This window comes from Rhopilema esculentum, chromosome 12 (assembly GCF_057945365.1).
Source record: "Rhopilema esculentum isolate cy_ngs chromosome 12, ASM5794536v1, whole genome shotgun sequence".
Lineage (NCBI taxonomy): Eukaryota > Metazoa > Cnidaria > Scyphozoa > Rhizostomeae > Rhizostomatidae > Rhopilema > Rhopilema esculentum.
The window spans coordinates 1,831,369-1,850,605 of NC_142826.1; the positions used below are offsets into that span (position 1 = coordinate 1,831,369).

General features: G+C 36.9%; 2 protein-coding genes across 2 annotated transcripts in view; one reads left to right on the forward strand and one right to left on the reverse strand.

Annotated features, from left to right (window-relative positions):
• LOC135681249 (E3 ubiquitin-protein ligase NRDP1) overlaps positions 1-6,228 on the forward strand; it is a 32,690-nt gene extending 26,462 nt beyond the window's left edge. The window contains exon 3 of the mRNA XM_065195616.2: positions 5,952-6,228. The gene's annotated coding sequence lies outside the window, so the exon portion shown is untranslated. The remainder of the gene's footprint in view (positions 1-5,951) is intronic.
• Positions 6,229-6,400: 172 nt separating this feature from the next.
• LOC135681248 (beta-1,4-galactosyltransferase 2) lies at positions 6,401-18,762 on the reverse strand. Its single transcript, XM_065195615.2, has 7 exons — positions 18,596-18,762; positions 17,386-17,833; positions 16,372-16,502; positions 15,852-16,156; positions 14,165-14,287; positions 10,539-10,643; positions 6,401-6,791 (listed from the first exon to the last, which is right to left on the reverse strand). The coding sequence occupies exons 2-7, from the start codon at positions 17,798-17,800 to the stop codon at positions 6,647-6,649; spliced, it is 1,224 nt and encodes a 407-aa protein (XP_065051687.2). The 5' UTR covers positions 17,801-17,833; positions 18,596-18,762; the 3' UTR covers positions 6,401-6,646.
• Between the last annotated feature and the right edge of the window lie 475 nt (positions 18,763-19,237).

Genomic DNA, 19,237 nt, shown 5'->3' on the forward strand with positions numbered 1-19,237 from the left:
CGCGCGAAAAATCAGCCTTTCCACTAGCATTTTCTGAGTGGCTCTTTGTTGTCCTGGTTTTGTCAAAGCCAATTTATTTTACGATTTCTATTGTTCTTTATTTTGATTACGAACTGTCCCTTTGGCAAAATTATTGTGAAATGGCTTATTGCTTCTGTTGCTACGTACTTTTTTGCGTACGAAGAATTGAGTACACTGTGTAGTGGGTCGAGGGGAACGCACACTTCAATATACCTAATGAACTTAATGATCTGATACCATTATTGGTAGTTCTGGCTTTTGGAATGTCAAGGGGGTTTTTGAGTCGAAGGTTATGACCTGTTGTTTTGGGTACAAAATAGTCTTGTGCCCAATATTCATACTCATATACTATATTCAAATACTATCGTTTAAATATTTTACAATTATGAGCTTTTGAATACATATATATAAATATGTACCGTGGATGACAAGACTTCTTATGCAAGTACTAAGGGATGTTCCGGGTGTGGCAAAGCTGTGCAGTATGTTGGTAGCACTAACACGTTCTTTAGATTAAGGTTTGATAACTATAAGGCCTGTAATTGTAAGTTTAGTCAGGGATCCTCAGTGCCTCAGGCGGAATTTTTCAGGCACTTTTCTGGAGAAGGCCACCGGGGGTTTCTGCAGGATATAAGGGTTAGTATAATTGATAGGCTTACTGGGGGGAATAGGATGCGAGAAAGCTTTCGGCAATATAAGTAAGACAGTTTTACTTCTAAGGGCTTAAACACTTGGTATACTGATTTTAAGTTACCTCTTTTTTCTTTTCATTTTATGATTTTATGTCTATTTTGGTTTTTTCCTCTTCCACTAGCACATGTTTTTTCTTTACGTTCTTTGCGTATCTATAATTCTTATCTAACCGATGTTCTTTTTTGTTACACATATTAATTTCAGTCCCAGTGAGACTTACACTGCCGCTGACTTTAGCAGCACCTTCTCTTTTTTTTTCTAGTTCTCCCACTGAGTTACACTTTTAACAATAACTACTGTAATAGGCAATCTCCTTTCACCTCCTCATTGTATTGACTCTATTGTACCAACCCCATTGTATTAACCCTATTGTACTCAGTGGCGGATTTAAGGGGGGCAACTAGGGGCACTTGCCCCTCCCTCAACGAGTTGAAGCAAGTTTGGCGCCCCTTTTTGGAAATTGTGCGCCTCTTTTGAAGAACATGAATCAGAGAACCTTTCACAAGCGTTGTCATAAAACAAACGAACTGAACTAATTGTGTTCGTATCTAAATACATGATTGTACAACATAATGGTATGACTCAAGGGACAAATAAATGATACGCGAAGGTCTATTTAAAATCTGCGAGGTTAATAGGATTAAAAGATATAATGTCGAGAAAATACAAATGTGTTACTGAGTTATTTGAAAAACGTGAATGTAGAAAAACAAACAAAATGTGCTTCAAAACATGTTTTCTGTATGACTTTGTTGGTAGCAACCATAAAACTAAAATGCTGAGCAACACAAGTAAGGAGTGGCGGTGCGGTCGCTGCGTAGCATAACATGTGTTGCGAGGCAAAGTACAAAGCAGTATTACAAAAAGGGCAAAGCAGTATTACGATCCACAACTGGGTATATATATTTTCTAGCGTAGAGTTTTCGATCTATGTTCTGACGAAAGCTTTAGTTTACTAAATCTTTGCTTTTTTCAAAGCCATTTTTAAAAGGGCATTTAAAAAATAATGCCCAGCTACCAACAGTAATTTCGTAACTGTCATTTTGTTTCGATCTTCTGTCGGTATCTTAAAAAATCGGCTAACTTTTGGCATAATAAATTTCTTTACAAATTTCGAGAAATTTCGCCATAAATAAGGCACTACAGTCAGGAATTCATATGAATCTCATGGATCTCCGACAAAAGGCCGGCGTCAAGGGCAATTCTATGAAAAGGGTATTTAGCCCCCCTTGCCCCTCCTATCGAAGGCTAAGACAACAAATTAAACCAATCAGCTAAAACCACGTAAGAATAAAGACCAAAAGAATGCGTTTTCTTAGTCTGATAGAAGAAACATCGACAATTAATTGCTAAATGAATGTCCTGGAAAAAGTCTTGCCAAACATTGTCAAAATCCTTCGACAGCAAACTTCTTCAACAATATACAAGATTAACAATTTGTCTATCAGAGAAAAGGCAACATACGTTATCTGTGAAAACGCAATTAAAATAGTAAAAATATAAAGAAATGAACTTTTCAGTGCACGAGAAGTATCCCTATTTTATTGTATTGTCATCATCATCAGGTACCATCTTCTATCAGAAGGTTGGCTACCATGACCCTCCAACTATCCCAACATCTGAGTTTTGGTTTGTTGTCATGGTCAAAGATAAAATTGTATTGTATTGTAGATTATTTAATGTTAGTTTTTACAATAGTGAATATACACTAGTTAAGACTAACATGAAGCAATTTCAAGGATTGCATAAGACAGTTCATTTACTGCAAAACGAGCATGCGCACTTGTTTTCAAGGAACCAAGTTTTGATCAAATTCTTAAATTGTCTAGTATTGTATGCTGTCTTTGTTGATTCCGGAAGTGAATTCCAGATTTTAGGCCCTTGAAAACGTAATAATATGATACCATTATTGGTAGTTCTGGCTATTGGAATGTGAAGGGGGATTTTGAGTCGAAGGTTATGACCTGTTGATTTGGATACAAAACAATCTTTCATGAAAACAGGATTAAGGCTGTTAAGTGTCTAATACCCTGGAAATGCCCTTCTTGCTATCATTTTAGGAGATTTTTTTGCAATAGCTCCAATGGAGGTCTTTACGGAGGGCGAAGGGGGCAGATGACATTCACAAAACTAAAAACGAAAGGAACTATCACCGAAAGAAGATTGGTCGGCAAACAGGGGCGGATAAACTCCAGTTATTTTCACAAATTTTCCTAATACCGCCGTCCTCTCTCCCCCATTACAATGTTGCAAGTTATAAATCAATGTGCCTTTCATACGAAACATTGCTGAAGGAGAGAAGGGGTAAAAATTTGAAGTAGTTCAAAAATTTTTTTCAAGGATTGTAGTAACGACCAATTAAGTTCCAAGAAGTGCCATTTGATTGGTTCTTTGCACCCTTTCCACTTAAGTTAAGGGTCTAGAACACAGGCTTTCTTTCCCACAGAATAGAGATTACTCTATTCTGTGCCTTTCCGTAGCGTTGAGCCATTACAGCGATTGAGCCCTGTTCTTAGATGGTTCGAAAGTAAGGGCAAGTCAATTTTGAATCATTCTGTTCAAAACACCATAAACCCATTTCAATGAATGCTGCACTCTGAGATCCTAACCGCTGGAGAAATATTTGTTTCCACTTATTAAAACATCAATACGGCTGGTCAAACACAGACTTTGCAAATAGTCGTCTTATACATTAGATTCTTTAAAGAGTTTGGGTCGTTTTTCGATACAGAAATCTGTTCCCAAGCATTGTTAGCTTAAGCTGAGATCATATTTAGATAGGCCTACGCATCTTTTTGTGTATCCTAAAACTATCTCAAGTTACCGACCTATTAAAGAATATATTTTCAATGCTTGTTTGCACTTGTTCAAATATACAGATGGCCGGGATTGTGATTCAAAACAAGAAAAGCCATAGAAATGCTTCGTACTGTCTTCAACTCGGATGTTACCTGTTTCCTTCAACTCTGTTCTCTATAACCTTGTTTGACCCCAGAGTCTGCACGCATGTGAGGCCAGAATGAGTTTTGCTGCGTCATATGGTACTGCGCAGCGGCGTGCGCAGCGAATTTCAACCTAGCACGTCAGCAATAGATCAAATTAATATGGAGAAGTGAGTAGAGAGATAGGAACACGCGCTGATGTAAAAGTGATCTCGGTTATAAATATATATTACAGTTTTGTTGATATAAAAGGACGTTGTCTTACTGAATTCTGCATAGCCCGGTCCACGGTTCAAAGTTTATAACAGAAGAGGATCACAGGAGGAAAGGAGTTGAACTCTTTTTTATATGAACAATTTGAATGAAACAACAGCCTCAAATCTGGTCAGAAGTTAAGAACAAATTAAGAACAACTGAGAAGTAAGAACAATTAAGAATTAAAAACAACTGAGGCTATGCTCGAATAAGCACTTACCACCTCCATCTTAAGAAACGGGCGCTTAATGGTAACTTTAACCAAAATAGTTTCTGAGACGAAGGTTTGAGTCTCACAAGAACGGTGAAAGCAGTTAGCCAAAATGAGTAGAATTAAACAACAAAGTTTGTTCTACTTCTCATCATTATGAATCATTACTTTCATTTTTACATAGCAAGGTTTTTAACACACTCTTATATATTTATTTCGATGATTTCGACTGATTTCGATGATGGCGAGTAAGGACAATTTTGCCTTCAGAATTTTATGCAGGATTTGAACTTAAAGACATAATCAAAGAGCCTTCTTGATTTAAATGTACCAATCCAGTGATACTGGAAAACACTTAAGTGCTAGTACAATTGAAATGAGACTGTCAGATTTTCATACAATAGTAACAACATCTTTGAAAGGATGTTTTTGTATAAAAGCCCCAAAAATTATCAGCTAAAGGGACTATGGAAAATCTGATAACCAGTCCTCTAGACTACAGGTCGAGGTGAGATCATATCAAATCCAAATATGTCACAAGATTTCCAACACATTAAATTCCATCGATAAGAACATAAGACTGACAAGTTCCGTTAAAAAAGAAATACATAAGAGCCAACGATGGAACTTTTAGGACAAGAGAGCTTAGAAAGGTAATCATGAAGGGCTCTAGATTAAAAGACAATTCTAATAAACGTTGAAAAAAAGGAAATTTGCTTTCTTTTATGAGACAGAGAACCTGTGTTAGGATCCAGCGACATAATAAGAAAACTTGGGCCCAATTTAAACATCGAATTTCTGTCGTGACGAATCACATTGAGGCAGTTGATTTAATTTAAAGGTCAAATAAAATTCTTCTGTATTCTCCCAGTCAACTTCAGCGCATACGGTATGCGAACGTTCTCTAACAGAAATGCAAATCGTTTCCTTGGCAAATTAGACACCGCTTTTCTGTTGTATATTCTAGGAATAGTATTCCGTAGTGCTGACGTCACCAAAATTTATTTTTAGAAATTTTCCCCACCAAATCACTGTACACACTCTTTTTATAAAAATATCGAGGCTCAAAATCGCTAAAGTTGAAGAATTGTTGGGAATAACGCCAGGCTCAAGCTCCGTCAAGACATAAATTTTCTATTTATCTTAGTTTTCTCACAAAGCAATACAACCGTCACTTTCAGGCTGTATATATGTTTCGAAATGTTCCGTGAGACATTTACTCTATGGTATGACCTAGTGCAGGGGTGGGCAACCTACCGCCCGGGAAGAGAATTTTTGTGGCCCACAAGATCTTGTAATCCCAGGCTACCCTATGTAATAGAGAGGTTTGCACTTGTAGTGTAATTGAATTTAAATAAAAACTTTTCATTGTTATTACACTTTTATTTCAGCAATTGTATTCGCTTTTCTTGTTACCTTTGGCCCATTGGAAGAAAAGGTTTGAATAATCTTGCCCACACTCCAAAAAGGTTGTCCGCCCTTTTTTGGCATTTATTGCTCTGTTCTGTTATTCTTTAAGTTTATGATGAAGCAACACATAAAAATGATTTAAATTTTTTTGTGGATCATATTGAGAATTCGCAAGAATAATTTTAGAATAATGTTAGGCTCGAAATCAAAACTTTTTAGGAATACTGAAGTTCAGCAAAAAATTAGATATTCTTTACAAAGGGTGAAATTTGGTCTTTCTTCAGAACCTAATGAACGGGGCCAAAATGACTGTAATCCGTCAGCAAACTTGAGATCTTTCATTGGTTATATCAAAACTAATTTTGACGATATAAATCTGAGTTTGCACATGGAGAGGTATTTTCTTACTGTTTTTTCAGATAATGCGGCGAAAAGAAAGAAATAATGTTTAGATTTCACACTTTGGTAAAAAGAAAGAAGAGCCAATGGTTCCAAGGCCTGTTACATTGGCAGAAAAACGATCCAGGACAGACAGGTATGTTGTAATAAAATATTTTACGGTAGTTTTTGCTATTCTCTTGATAAAGCGATGTGTGTTTTCTGCGCGAATATAAATTACAACTTTAGAAACTATTATTAGGCCTAAACCTGGCACCGAAGAGCGTTGCGAAAAATGGCGGGGGGGGGGGGGGGGGGGGGGTCAAAACCGAATAAAAAGAGGCTCGGCTGGTGATTCATTGGTTAATCGTTTTCCATTATGACGTCATTATGATAAAATAAAGACCTGAACGATTCTAAGCAGTGAGGTTCATGTTTTCCCAGCTCCGGATCTTCAAAAAGCACACATAGATATAAAAAACGAAATGAGTATTTGCACGTTTGAACAGATTTGAAAACAATATCGCTTTTAACATTGTGAGTAGGTTGCAGGGAGCTCTCTAACAATGAATTTGTGCAAGCAATGATTATTCTAAGCTTATTTACAAAGTTGCCAGAAATGCCTATCTAACAACAAAATCTAAGACTAATTGCTCTTTAAGTTGCATTAAAATGGTGCGAAATTTCTAATCGAGTACAATTTCAGTGCGATTTGTTCTTTACAGGCATTAGGTGATCATCTCCTTTCGTACATAGACTTTGCCAGTTGAACATTTAAAACTGTCACCAGCGGCAACTCCAATTTTCTGTTCAGATGATACTTGAGTGAACTGAGTCCGTCCGTCTCCATTCTTTGGGCAGAGTTTTGCAACAAGTTCATTCTAAAACAAAATTAAACAATTGATATAGATACCACAAAGGCAAGAATTTCAACAAAATGCCAACTTAAAAACGATTTTTGATTTTACTAATCTTACACCTTTCCACATGAAAAGAACAGAAATGATGTCTTTCCCATTAAAAATGTGACCAGGACAATGTCGCGCAAAACATGGCTACAATTATGCTTCAAAATAGACGATAGTGATTCAAGCGACTGCGAAAAATTTAGGTTATCTGTATTTTATTTTGCTTTTTAAAACCATACTTTTGTTGCTTAGTAACATATTATAAGGAACCATTTTTTAAGGAACTTACGTTTAGACGTCTAGACAGAAAAAATTAAAGAGCCGTTAGTACTGAAGACAAAATCCCTATCTAAAGTTTTAATTTTTGAATATGTTCATCATTGCAAACAATTAAGAATTTGTAAGGTAAAAATAACATAAATTGTGTTGCGAATGTAGCTATCGAGCGTTTTATTGTGTAATTTCCAGTGTTTCATTTTTCGTCTTGATTGAATTTCAACTTTTTCATGTTTCAAACGTCTTGTTAGTCGTCTTTCTGTTTTTCAACTTGTTTTCTAGTTACAGTTTTTCTAGTTATATGTTTCGTAAAGCGACACTAATGCAGAATTTCAATGTATTGTGTGATATTTTCATGGCAGCAAAATTGCAGTTAAATTAAGAGACTATTAAGGAACATTTATCACTACAATTCGATCAAAGGAACTCCAGAAATGAGGAGCCTGAGGAACTAGGCCTCGAGTTAGGTTCCTCATAATATCTAACATGCCAATTTCTTATTGTTTGGGAGACGAGCGAGCGAAGATCTTTAAATTAGTGAGTCAGAGAGTCAGAGAACATGCGTACACTTTGGGGGTGTTTGTTTATAGAAACTTCTCCTACTTATTACCACAAAAATCTAAGTTGCCAAACAACAAAATCGCCTTACGAAACATATGACCCAGAAACTTAATTATGTTATTGGATTCCTTACAGTTAACAAAGCTGAGTTATGAATTCGCAAAGTCGATATGAAAATGTAATATAATGGATAACACAGTAAGAATAATCAATGCTCTAAGGAGACAAATAGCTTGAAGAATGCCAGGGAAACGACACGTTATTGATTGAAAAAATTAATAACGAAATAACGGAAATAACTTTATAAAATTGCGTCTGGAAAACACTTGAATCGAAAGATAAAAAAATATGTTCGAGAAACTCAGAATCTTAGCTGGATTGCGTCAGAATTATTAATTCAATTTGTTTACATTTACGTGCTGTGTTGTTTCGGCACTTTTCAAAAGATGTTCTGTCTCTCTAACATATTTAAGCTAAAAGCCTAAAATTAATAACAAAATTATATCTTTCTGAAAATTAGCCTCTCCCACCCGTACAAGTAACAATTCAACTCAACATTAATCCTCCAAAAAACTTGGCCGAAGAGTTTAACGAGTCCGTTCCAGACCAGCTCCGTGACCTGGTGTCTCTTTGCTTGCTCAACTGACACATCGCGACTTTAATTCTTTGTAGCAGTTAGTTCGTTTTGTTATAGCAGTTCCTTCACTTTACAGAAGTTTGATATATATTTTAGGTATTGTTAATGTTTGTAATTCCACGGAGGAGCTGTTGAAACTATAGTTAGTATTTCCTCATTCGTAAATATTAGAAGCTGTAATCTTCATTAACATTTTTCGTCTTCCATCAGCCATAAATAAGGCACCCTATTCAGAACACTTCAAATAAAAGCCACGCCTGGACTCCTCCGCATCATCTGCGTACAATTCTGGCCTTCCCTGTGTCTCTATTTGTACACAAGGCTCGAGGACGGCTCAGTGGCTAGTGTCACTGACTGTAGACCCAAGGGTCTGGGGTTCGGCTAGGGTTCCTGACATGACCAAATTTTAACTTAGAGCGAAGGAAGTCAGCTTTCTGCAATTCCAGGGGTATGAATCAAGAGGTTTGGTGACATCGAGAGGAACGACCGAGGCACTGCTCGATGTGACCTCACCTTTTGTTTTGGTGAGACTTTTGAATCTGCTCACAGGCTACTCAGTGCAAATCGGTTGTGCATGAAGGACACATTCCACCCAAACGCATCGGTTTCATTGATGGGATGTTATCGTGAGTTATACAAAATGCCACAGATGTTCGTGTTTCTTTCTCTTTCGCCATAGACCAAGGGTGTCAAACTTCATTTTTGGGTGGGCCATAGACAAAAATCTTATTGCACAGGTGGGCCAGATGAATAGTTACGTAAATCATGGGTAAATATTGTACTAAGCAGTAAATGGATTGATATTTACATATTTACAGTTACATGAAAAATTGCATGAAAAGTTACACAAACAGTTACACGAAGAAGTTATCAATGTGAAATTTTACATTATTTGTTTGCAGAGAGTTTATTGACATCTCACATTAAATATTTATCTGTATGCAAATAATAAATGTTTATCTGATGCATATAATAATGACAAAGTTTGCCTTATAATAATGAATTTAAAAATATTGGCAGGGAAGGCACTCCATAAACATAACAAAAGGATTAAATTGTTAAAAAAATATTGACTACGCGCGGGCCACAGAATTTGCCATCGCGGGCCGTATGCTGGACACCTCTGCCATTGATGGAATTCTAAAGCTACGATCCTTGCCAAAATTGTTGGAACACATGTGCAAAGCTGAAGCTTTTTTTGAAAAATCCCCCCCCCCCTACCTCCCATTACAATGTTGTTTAATTCGGCTGTTTTGACGCTGAAGATAAACATTTTTTCACTGAGAAGCTGTATGAAAGTACTGAGAAAATAAGTCAACATTGAACGAGGGGAGGGGATCGAAATTTTTGAAGCGGCATTGATATTTTGGTAAGGTAGTTTTAGACTTGCTTTGTTTATTTGCATGCTGCAATGGGAAGGCGTTCCAGTTATTTTTGGCAAGGATTGCAGTTCAAATCCCACAATTGGGGCAAAACCATCTAATCATCCATCATCGAAAAAGCTCCTTCGCCAAACCACAAAATAATGTTTCTAATCTCCCCAGAGCATATCGATCTGGCGTCACGGAAGCCAAACGGAGTGAATGTCAATCCGAAGTGGTGTAAATACTTCAGAAGCGGATTGCTATCGCTTAGAATTGGAAGGGCAAACCACTCCGGTGCCGTGTAGCTTAGGCCTCATATATAAAAGTTGGGAGGATAGCTTTCGCCTGGCCTCTACTCTTTGATCTACCTGGCCTGACTGGCGTTACTAGGACCTTAAAGGCACATGCCCCGACGCATTTCGCTGGCCGTTTAAATTTCTCATTGGTTGGAATACACAATAGCCCTATTGTTACGTATCCAATCGGCTAATTCTCAATGTTTTCTCGATCATAAACGCGCTGCATAGCCTATTGTTAACTCTGAGCGGTTGACTGACGAGACATAGGGCCTTTAATCAGGATTTTAGATAAACGAAATATCATCACCACGTAAAGACAGGGCTTGGAGATCAACAATATAAACTATAAACGATGGTGGAAGAGGATTGCTTATAAACAAGGGTTAGACGCATATATATATATATGGGATGACAAGTCGGCTCTTCAGTGAATGATGATACTCAAGCAAGTATGAGGAAGAAAAAATTCCAGAATGCCTGAGTTGCATGAATCGAAAAACATTTCCCAAGAGTCGCTGCTTTGACTGTGCTATTGTGTTTGGGGCATTTTCGAAGAGAGGTAAAAAATAGGGTAGAAGAATACCTGTTTGGGTCCGCTCCATGACTTTGGAAATGATGAATCCTGACCATCGTGTACCTTCCAATGGTCATGGGTGGCCTAGTCAGGTGGAAGCCTTTGGCACGAATTCTGTGAAAAATAAGAAACAGTTATTGATTGCGTTTTAACTTTTGAAATTAAATCTAGCAAAATTCTTTGAAAAAGCAAAAAGAACAGTAAGGACTCTATCAATCGTTGAAAGGAAAAACTTGGGAACCTAAAGCCTGGTTCTATGTGCTCACTTTAGTCGTCGCTTTTTCACTGAGGAAAATTTAGACTTATCCAATATTTCTTTGTTCCAGGACAAATCAATGGTATCAATAGAGCCCAATATCGGTGGGTTCCTTTTTGCAACATTTGATACGCCAATTAAGACGGGTAAAGATGTATAAAAGAGGAAAAGAGGTATAGATAAATAAGAGTCTTACATAAGACCTTTTAAGGAATTGAGTCTTGGTAAATAGGACTTCTCTATAGGGGGGGGGGAGGGGTTGTTTGGGGTGGCGGTGCATTTGGTTTTGGCGTGATTGCTGTAGTTTCATGTGATATCGTTGTAGTTTCTGTTGTTGACAACATGCTATTGATGAAAATGTTTGTTAATCAGTACGAGGCGAGTTCATGTGACCAATTCCAGGTCAACCAATAGCATTGCTGCACGAAAATCAGCGGATTTAGGTACGTTGGGTATACCCTGTCCTTTTATCGTGATACAAAGCATTTACGCAGGGGCAATGCCTGTTAGAAATGGCGCTTCTCATATGGACTAACCGCATGAAGATAAATGATAGCCCGTTCCTTTGCCTTAAGGCCCCAGTTACACGACGTCGGATTGGTTTTCCCTTCGGATTGCCCACCCGAATCCGAAGCAGTTGCACTTCGCTTTTCCAAATGATTACACGACTTCGGATTGACTTTTGCTCCGCTTTGCTTCGCTGTTACACGATGTCGGATTGCTATGTTTCAATGTATGGACGCAGTTCACAACACAACAAATTGAAACTATTTCTGGACATACGAAAGTTTAGTCGCCACTCTTCATCATCTTTTATAAGCCCTTTCTTTAGGTTTGACCACCAGCCGCTGCAGCGACCGGGCTTAGGCCAGAAGCGACGCTGGGCCTTGATTTTTCTCCTATTCCTGATGCAAAAGCTACAAGCAGCTATTTGTTTCATTAACAATTTTCTTCGTGCCAGATAGTTGTGATTAATGAACTCAAATAACATGCTGTTCTGCTGCAATGAAGTGGTAAAACCCGCAAGCATGCTAAGAAAAATTTTGATTAACAATTTGATGTCAGCCATGTTTATGCTGGGTAATTCCTTCTTCAAAAAGCGCGCATATTTTGCACATAACAGAGGCAACGTGATCTGGAACGAGGTTTCGGAGTGAGAATCACTTCAGATTCAGTGTTTATACGAGAAGGAATGCGAAGCGAAGTACTTCGGATTGATTTTCACTTCACCTCCAGAGCGGAGTGACTTTCACTCCGGTTACGCCCACCGAAGTACTTCGGATTGCCTCAGCGTCGTGTAACTGAAACCCCTATCCGAAGTGAAAAGCAATCCGAAGTGAACCCAATCCAACGTCGTGTAACTCGGGCCTAACCTTTGGATACCCATTTGCTGCTGGTTTGGGTGGAGGTGACATTCAAATCACAGGTCGAATTTAGTTTTAGAAATCCACCACCTTCAGCATTGCAGAGCACTATGGCCCGAAAAAAACACAAATCATTACCAGCCTGCCCCTGCCAGTTAATTTTGTCTGCCTTACGTGATGGCATTAGTCAGATTTTTGACTCAATTTCTAGAAAGGTAGATTACTTTAATGCAAACCAGATATACATCAAAACAGCGGAGGGCTCAGCCCCCCTCCTTGTTTGTTCTTCGGTCAGACAAGAATCGTGTAACGCATAGAGAGCTGGGACGAACTTTTTGCTCCAGCACATGTCTGCCATTGTAAACTGAACAAGAAAAGGAGACGAGATGCAACTGGAAGACTAAGATGCATTTGCCTAAGACTCATAGAAATGTGGACATAGTCTGGCATCTAAACAAAGAATAGAATGACTCTCTACTTTTGAAGATATCTTACTGAGAACACTCAGTTACTTTCTTCTACAGGCAAGACAGGTTTTTTTACTATTTCATTTAGAAATTTGCTTAAAGTTATGTGTGTCGGAAATGTTGCGCTTGTCGCTAAAAGTTGAGAATTTGATCTTGGTTTGTCGGTAATTGTGATCAGGGACGACAATTATTTTCATAGAATTACTGGGAAAGTTTGAGGAGATATGCTTTACTCGAACACATTTCACTGGTCAAAAACTGCCATCTTTAGCCACAAATAAGGGTGCAAGGAAGAGAAAGCTAAAGCTGTAGCCTTTTCTACATGCTCATTCGAACAGGGAAATCTTCGCAGAACATTTTTAAGACGTTGCTTGTTTTTGTTGTACTTATTTCCTTCTATTTTTGCCCAGTTTTGCTTTGTTTCAGTTCAGATTATCTTAGAGTCAGCTACTTTGATTCTGACTCTCCACATCCGAATCGCTTGCACCTTTTCCCACTCATTCCTCGTTATTAAAATGTTGTTCGCCGTAGTCAAGCGTTGTTAAACGCTCAAAGTTTATTATAAAACCAACTCTAACTTCCTTCCCATTGTTATGTCAAAATCAAACCTCTTGAACATATTCCTTACCACATTCTTCTCCCATTTAAAAGTCATTTAGCTAGAAAAAAATAATTTTTCCCCAACAATGGCATGATTTTCTCTTTCCTCTTAGCCTACATCACAATAAAACCCTAGGCAATACAGTGAAAATGACGCGGGCCCAAATAAAGGATTGTAGAGCCCCAATATTAATCTTTTACGCCAATGCCTACATCCCTAGCTATACTCAAGCTAACTAAAACCAATTAATTTAAATTACCAACGCTAGATATAATGTAAATTAAGTATAACAGATGTTGCATACGTATTCCTTGCCAAGATCACAAGTACAATTGAACGATGTAAATTCTGAGGTTTTTCTTGAATGTTTGTAAAGTTGTTGAGTGGAACTGAGTTCCAAATTTGGCTACAATTGTGTGATACGGTATTAAATCCATTCCTTTTTTAATGTGGCACCACTGTGATGAATCTGGCGTTTCTTTAGCTATGTGATGTAAATTGAGGAAAAACTAATAGCAATATTCCAATAGCCTTTCAAGCCAGCTGTAAAAGTGTTCCACGAGAGACTTCAATGATACCCTTGAACTTAATTTGAATTTCGGGGCCCTTTCTCGACGAATTTGCCCATGCTCAGATTTGGAGCCAGTCCGCCCCTGCGTATATACACAATTTTCTACCTCATAAATTTTCACAATATATCAATTAAATTGCTTCCACAATCTGTCAAGTCTTGCCAATCCTCAGAAGGTCTGTCTCAAACATTTTGTAGGAGTTGACAGATTTTTTAAATTGAACGAACGGGGGGGGGGGGGGGGGTGTAGCTGATGATACTTTGCTTACCCTGTGCAGCTGACTCAACAACAAAATCAGCAAATGGACAGCTTGGCTATATACAAATAATTGCTGTCAATTTAAACCAATATAAAAATCTTTTTGATATAGAGTACCTTGCAAACAAGTCATCATCCTCTCCTCCCCAGCCCCAAAAGAAGTTTGAAAAGCCATTCACTTTCTGAAAGTCAGCCTTTTTAAATGCACCAACACCACCAAATATGCTTTCATACGGCAGCCTGAAATTACAATTAGATGTAAGTGAGCAGACCAGTAGTCTCAAAGAATTTTCAACACATTCTGTGAATCAATAAAAGCAATGAAAATTACTTTAAACAGGTCTTTCATAAAACTGTTTGATACCAGATACACAGAGCTGTTTTTGATGATATCATCAAACATGAAACTCAGAGTTGCAAATTAGAAAAATCCTGTTATATACATAAAAGCAAAAAATTAAAGTACATTTTTCATCTCTAAAAGAGTGTTTCACAAGAAAATCGCTATTCAGGAGATGTGATTCATTCCTGAAAGATAAATCTGAGCATCTGCTTTACATATCCTGTTCTTTATATGAAAGGGATAAAAAATTTAGTTAGATAGAATAGATGGTAGTTGGTTACATGTGTGTCATTCAATAAATGAAAATTAGCCATCTTTTAAAAGTTATAAAAACATATAGACTTTAAATAGCCTATATAGTTAAAATTATACAGTAGAAAGAGATACTGGCATGGTAATTTTTAGCAAATTTTTTATAATTTCTAAAACCAAGTCAAAAAAATTCATTTAGATGCTTTCACTGAAATTCATCAATCTAAAGCCATAAAAAAGTAGAATTAATTTCTACACTCCTTCATTTCTGCATATGATCAATGTTTTGCAATAGATCCAACATGATATTTTATAATTTAAAATGAATCAATGTACAAGTACGTGAGCTACAGCTTGATCGAGAGAAAATCAGGAGGGTGGAGAAATTCAAATTTCTTGGCTCCTAGTCAAACAATGGAAGGAGTCAGCCGGACAGACATCAGGAGCTGAATAAGCATAGTGAAGTCAACAGCAAACCAGATGGCAACAAGGTGGAGATTGAATGACATTACACTTGGGATGAAGGTGAGGCAGACCAAGTCACTGATATGGAGTGGCTCTTTATGGTTGTGCAGGCTTGATCCTTCAGAAAAAGATATAATGATCCACGCAGACGCAGTGGAGCTTTGGTTATGGAGGAGAGTGATGCAGGTGAAATGGACTGACAGAAGAACAAAATGAATGGACATGTCAGAAGGTAGGAGTGAGCAATGAGAATGGCATGGTTAGAGGGGTTAAGATGAGAAAGATCAGGAAGTATGGAGACTTGAAGAGGAGAGAGGACAGTAGGGTCCTAGCTACCATCCACAGAGAGACAGAGGGCAAAGGAAGACAAGGTAAACACCTGATAGAATGGTTGCACAACATGAAAACTTGTGAGGGTGGACTTCAGCAAGCTTCTCTGAATGCCAACAAGAGAAGGCCAACATCCCACTATTGGCTAGGGCAGCACTATTGTATATTAATGCTGCTATGAATGTATATTGAAGACCGGAGAAGCAGCGACACCTATTCATGAAGAAGCAGAACTCCAATAAACAAACAATGTATAACCTCTGTTAATAACCTTCAAGGTATAAGTAAACAATTGTTTTTAGCATGCTATACAAAAAGTAATTATAACTCTAACTTAGGAAAAAAAGTCATAATCTATTCTAATATTGTCTGAATAAAGTGTTGAAATCCAAGCCTCAAAGGGTGGCAACTTACCTGTAATTAAATTTGTCAATTGCAACCGACATATGTCGAGGTGATGATGGACAGCCATAGCTGTTTCTATCATCCTCTGGAAGTAGATCAACATCAGAGAAAACAAAGCAATCAAAATCATCTACTTTCAACGCTTCTGTAAAACCAATGTTGAAAAGGCCAGCTCTGTTAAATGGATCAGTGCCTGCTTGCTCAACAACAAATATTTGATAATGAAGATTTTGACGATGCAGTACGGGGTGCATATGCTTTAAGAATATCTTGAGCTGTCGTTCCCTCTTTCGAAATGGAATAATGAGTGCAACCTAAAAAAAGCATACTTCACATCAAGAGAAATCACATGATGAAATGAGAATAACACGAAACATTTTATATAAAGATAGAATGTACCTGAAATTTAAAAATAAAGATCGAGGAGGCTGTTCTATTTGAGAGACAGTTTTGTTTCTTATAAGACAACAGCCTCCTTGATCTTGTAGGTCTAAAAAACAAAGCAAAAACTAGTATACAAAATGTTTACCTTTGCCCTAGCTATGCAGTCCTTCGGCTTCCATTTTCCACCCTTTTCCACCCATCCAGATTGACTGATAGCATATTCTTTAATTATGTCTTCCATTTCTGGAATTCTCTGATCAATGGCCATTGCACCAACTAAAATTTGGCAAGGAAAAAACTTGTTGATCATTGCAAGGACTATATTTATTTATAGGTCTAAGATGATGAAGATAAAAATGACAGTGGCTATTAAGAATTGAAGATGACTGATGATGTTAACAAAAACAAAACTGACAAAGAACGATAAATTTTCATCATAATGGTGATGATGATTATAATGACCCAATTCCAATTCAAATTTTAAACTTCTCAGATTGAATACGAAGGCCATCAACTTTGATAGGAACAATGTAAATGACTTGAATAACATCTGTTTCTAGATTAAGTAAAGATTAAATAATCTATTTATAAAACTGAAAATTATATTCTATGTTTTTAACCCTTTCCTCCCCATGGGCCACTTGAGCAGGCTGACCTTGTCTCCCTATGGACACAATTTGCCACAATGTGTTAGAAAAGTTTACAACACTGGAAACTTTGTAACGAAAGGGATAAATATATATCTTTACACTGAATCATATATTAAACGCCAAAAACAGTTATAATCATAAAGAGTCCCCATCACAACTTTTATATTTTCATTAGTCATTATTTTTCTTTGATGTTACAATATTTTGAATATTCTGCAAATTTAATTGAAAATAAAACTTACAGTCCCCCAGATTTAAATTTTTTTTCCCTATTTTTAATTGTTCTCATAACAACTTACACAAGACACAATGTACAAGAATTGTACCACAGAGAGCAAGGAAGTGCATAACAACCCTGTGACCATTAGATAGTTACCTAAAATTCACTTGAAGTCTGTTTCAAATAGATGCAGTTTGGGTATTAGTACTATTTTGAAGAGCAGGAGATCTATATACCATAAATAAACACCATTGAAAAGTTCATACAGAATTAATTACAAAAAACAAACCCAATTGTTTGCCATCTTTTGGACATTGGGTAATCGAATTTGTCGAAACTTTTGTTTCTTTGGCTATCTCAGTTGTCTTTTCTTCAGGTTTTGTTGGTTTTTGTATCTGTTCTACTGCACCAGTTTTTTCCGCTAAATTACTTGAACTGCTAGAACTGGGTTCCTCTTTTGGAGATTCTTTTGAAACTTTTACGACTTCTGGCACAACATCTTCCACTTTTTGGTTTCTATTGAAATTCCCATGGGGGTCAACCTGAAATGCTTTTGGGTCTTTATTGAAATCAATCTTGAGAGACTGTACAATATGTATGGCAGCTTCTTTAACATTAAAGTTCTTTATGTAAAATAAATGCATTAGAATTGCAGAAAGAGAAATTAGAACTGTTATCCACAAAAGAAGCCTTAGCCTGGTCATGGCTCGTAGCAAATTGACTCAACCAAGCAATACCTACAAAAGAATACAGAAAATAGGTTACAATAATAAAATAATCACTATTAATGAAAAAATGTTTTTTTTAAACACACACTTTCTGAACAAACAAACAAAGTAAACAAAACTTCAAAAACCTATCTAGTTTTATGCATTTTATTCTGGTTGTTTAGTTGTTTTTGATAAATTGCATGTAGAGGAATTCAAATATATAAGACTGGACTGAACTGAGTTGTCTAGTTTATTTGCTAATATGCAAACATGTGTTTTGCAGATACTGTCTAGGTGATATCGAGAAAAACCTCAACTTATGATTTACATAAACCATAGCGTTTCGTCATTGTTTAATCCTAACAGAAGATTGCGCAGTAACAGAGTGAATACTTGGCAAGGAAAGAAAAAGGTTGGAAAAAGATTTTGTTACATTGATCGAAAGGGTTTGAAGCATCGCGATCATATCGTCAATTTGATTCTTCTGATTTAGAGCATGGCAGCTTGCACAACAAAAAAATAACCCTTTTGAGCTCGACCAACTCGAAAATAAGCATGATACTCAATGAGACAGCGCCTTTATTGACAAAGAAGCGCTGATTTCGATAAATATTTTGCTTAAAAAGTAAGATGTTATTCTGCTCTTTATTTTACTCCTTATACGCATTTCATAATACGCAACTCATTAAACTATTTCGCACAATAGAAATTGAAAAGGAAACAGCTTGGCCTAATTCCCGTCCAGTTGTAATAGCTATGTTCAAATATAATTTGAAGGTAAATACTTACTTCCCAGCTTTTTTCAAAAGCCTGTTAAATCTTGTACATTTTTCAGATGCCGATAGATCTGTTTTACAAGCAATTACGACCTTTTGTAGAGCAGCAGAATGTGAGATGCCTTTGAATGTCGAATGTCTTTCCTAAGCAACGGCCATCATGTATCTCACAAGAACAAAGATTGTTGTCCTCCTCCACAGTAACCGCATTGAAACTGACGCTCGTTCTATGAAAATAGGTTTTTAATTTCAACAACCATTTCTTTGATTGCGATATAAATAAGGAGATACAAAGCCCGTTCTTGATTTCGCTTAATGCGCCCCTTCGATAAAGGCTTATTTTTAAAGAAGTTATATCGAGAGTGAAGGAGTCAAGAAAAATTTTAATTGCAACTTACTACCACCTTAATCGCATAATCTGTTTTCAAATTTGAACTCTAGGTGTGATTTTTATTTTCGATTCTTTTAATCAAGCATATATTAAACTAAACTAAAGGGCCATTTGTCAATTTTGAGGCTCTGTCTTTTAACAACTCTTTGCTTTTATTACTGTAGCTTTTTCATCAATTATTTCACTGCTATGGAAAAACCTATTGTACTATCGTGCCGCACCCAATGATAATGGCTCATAATGGCTGTTTTTGTCATTTCCAAT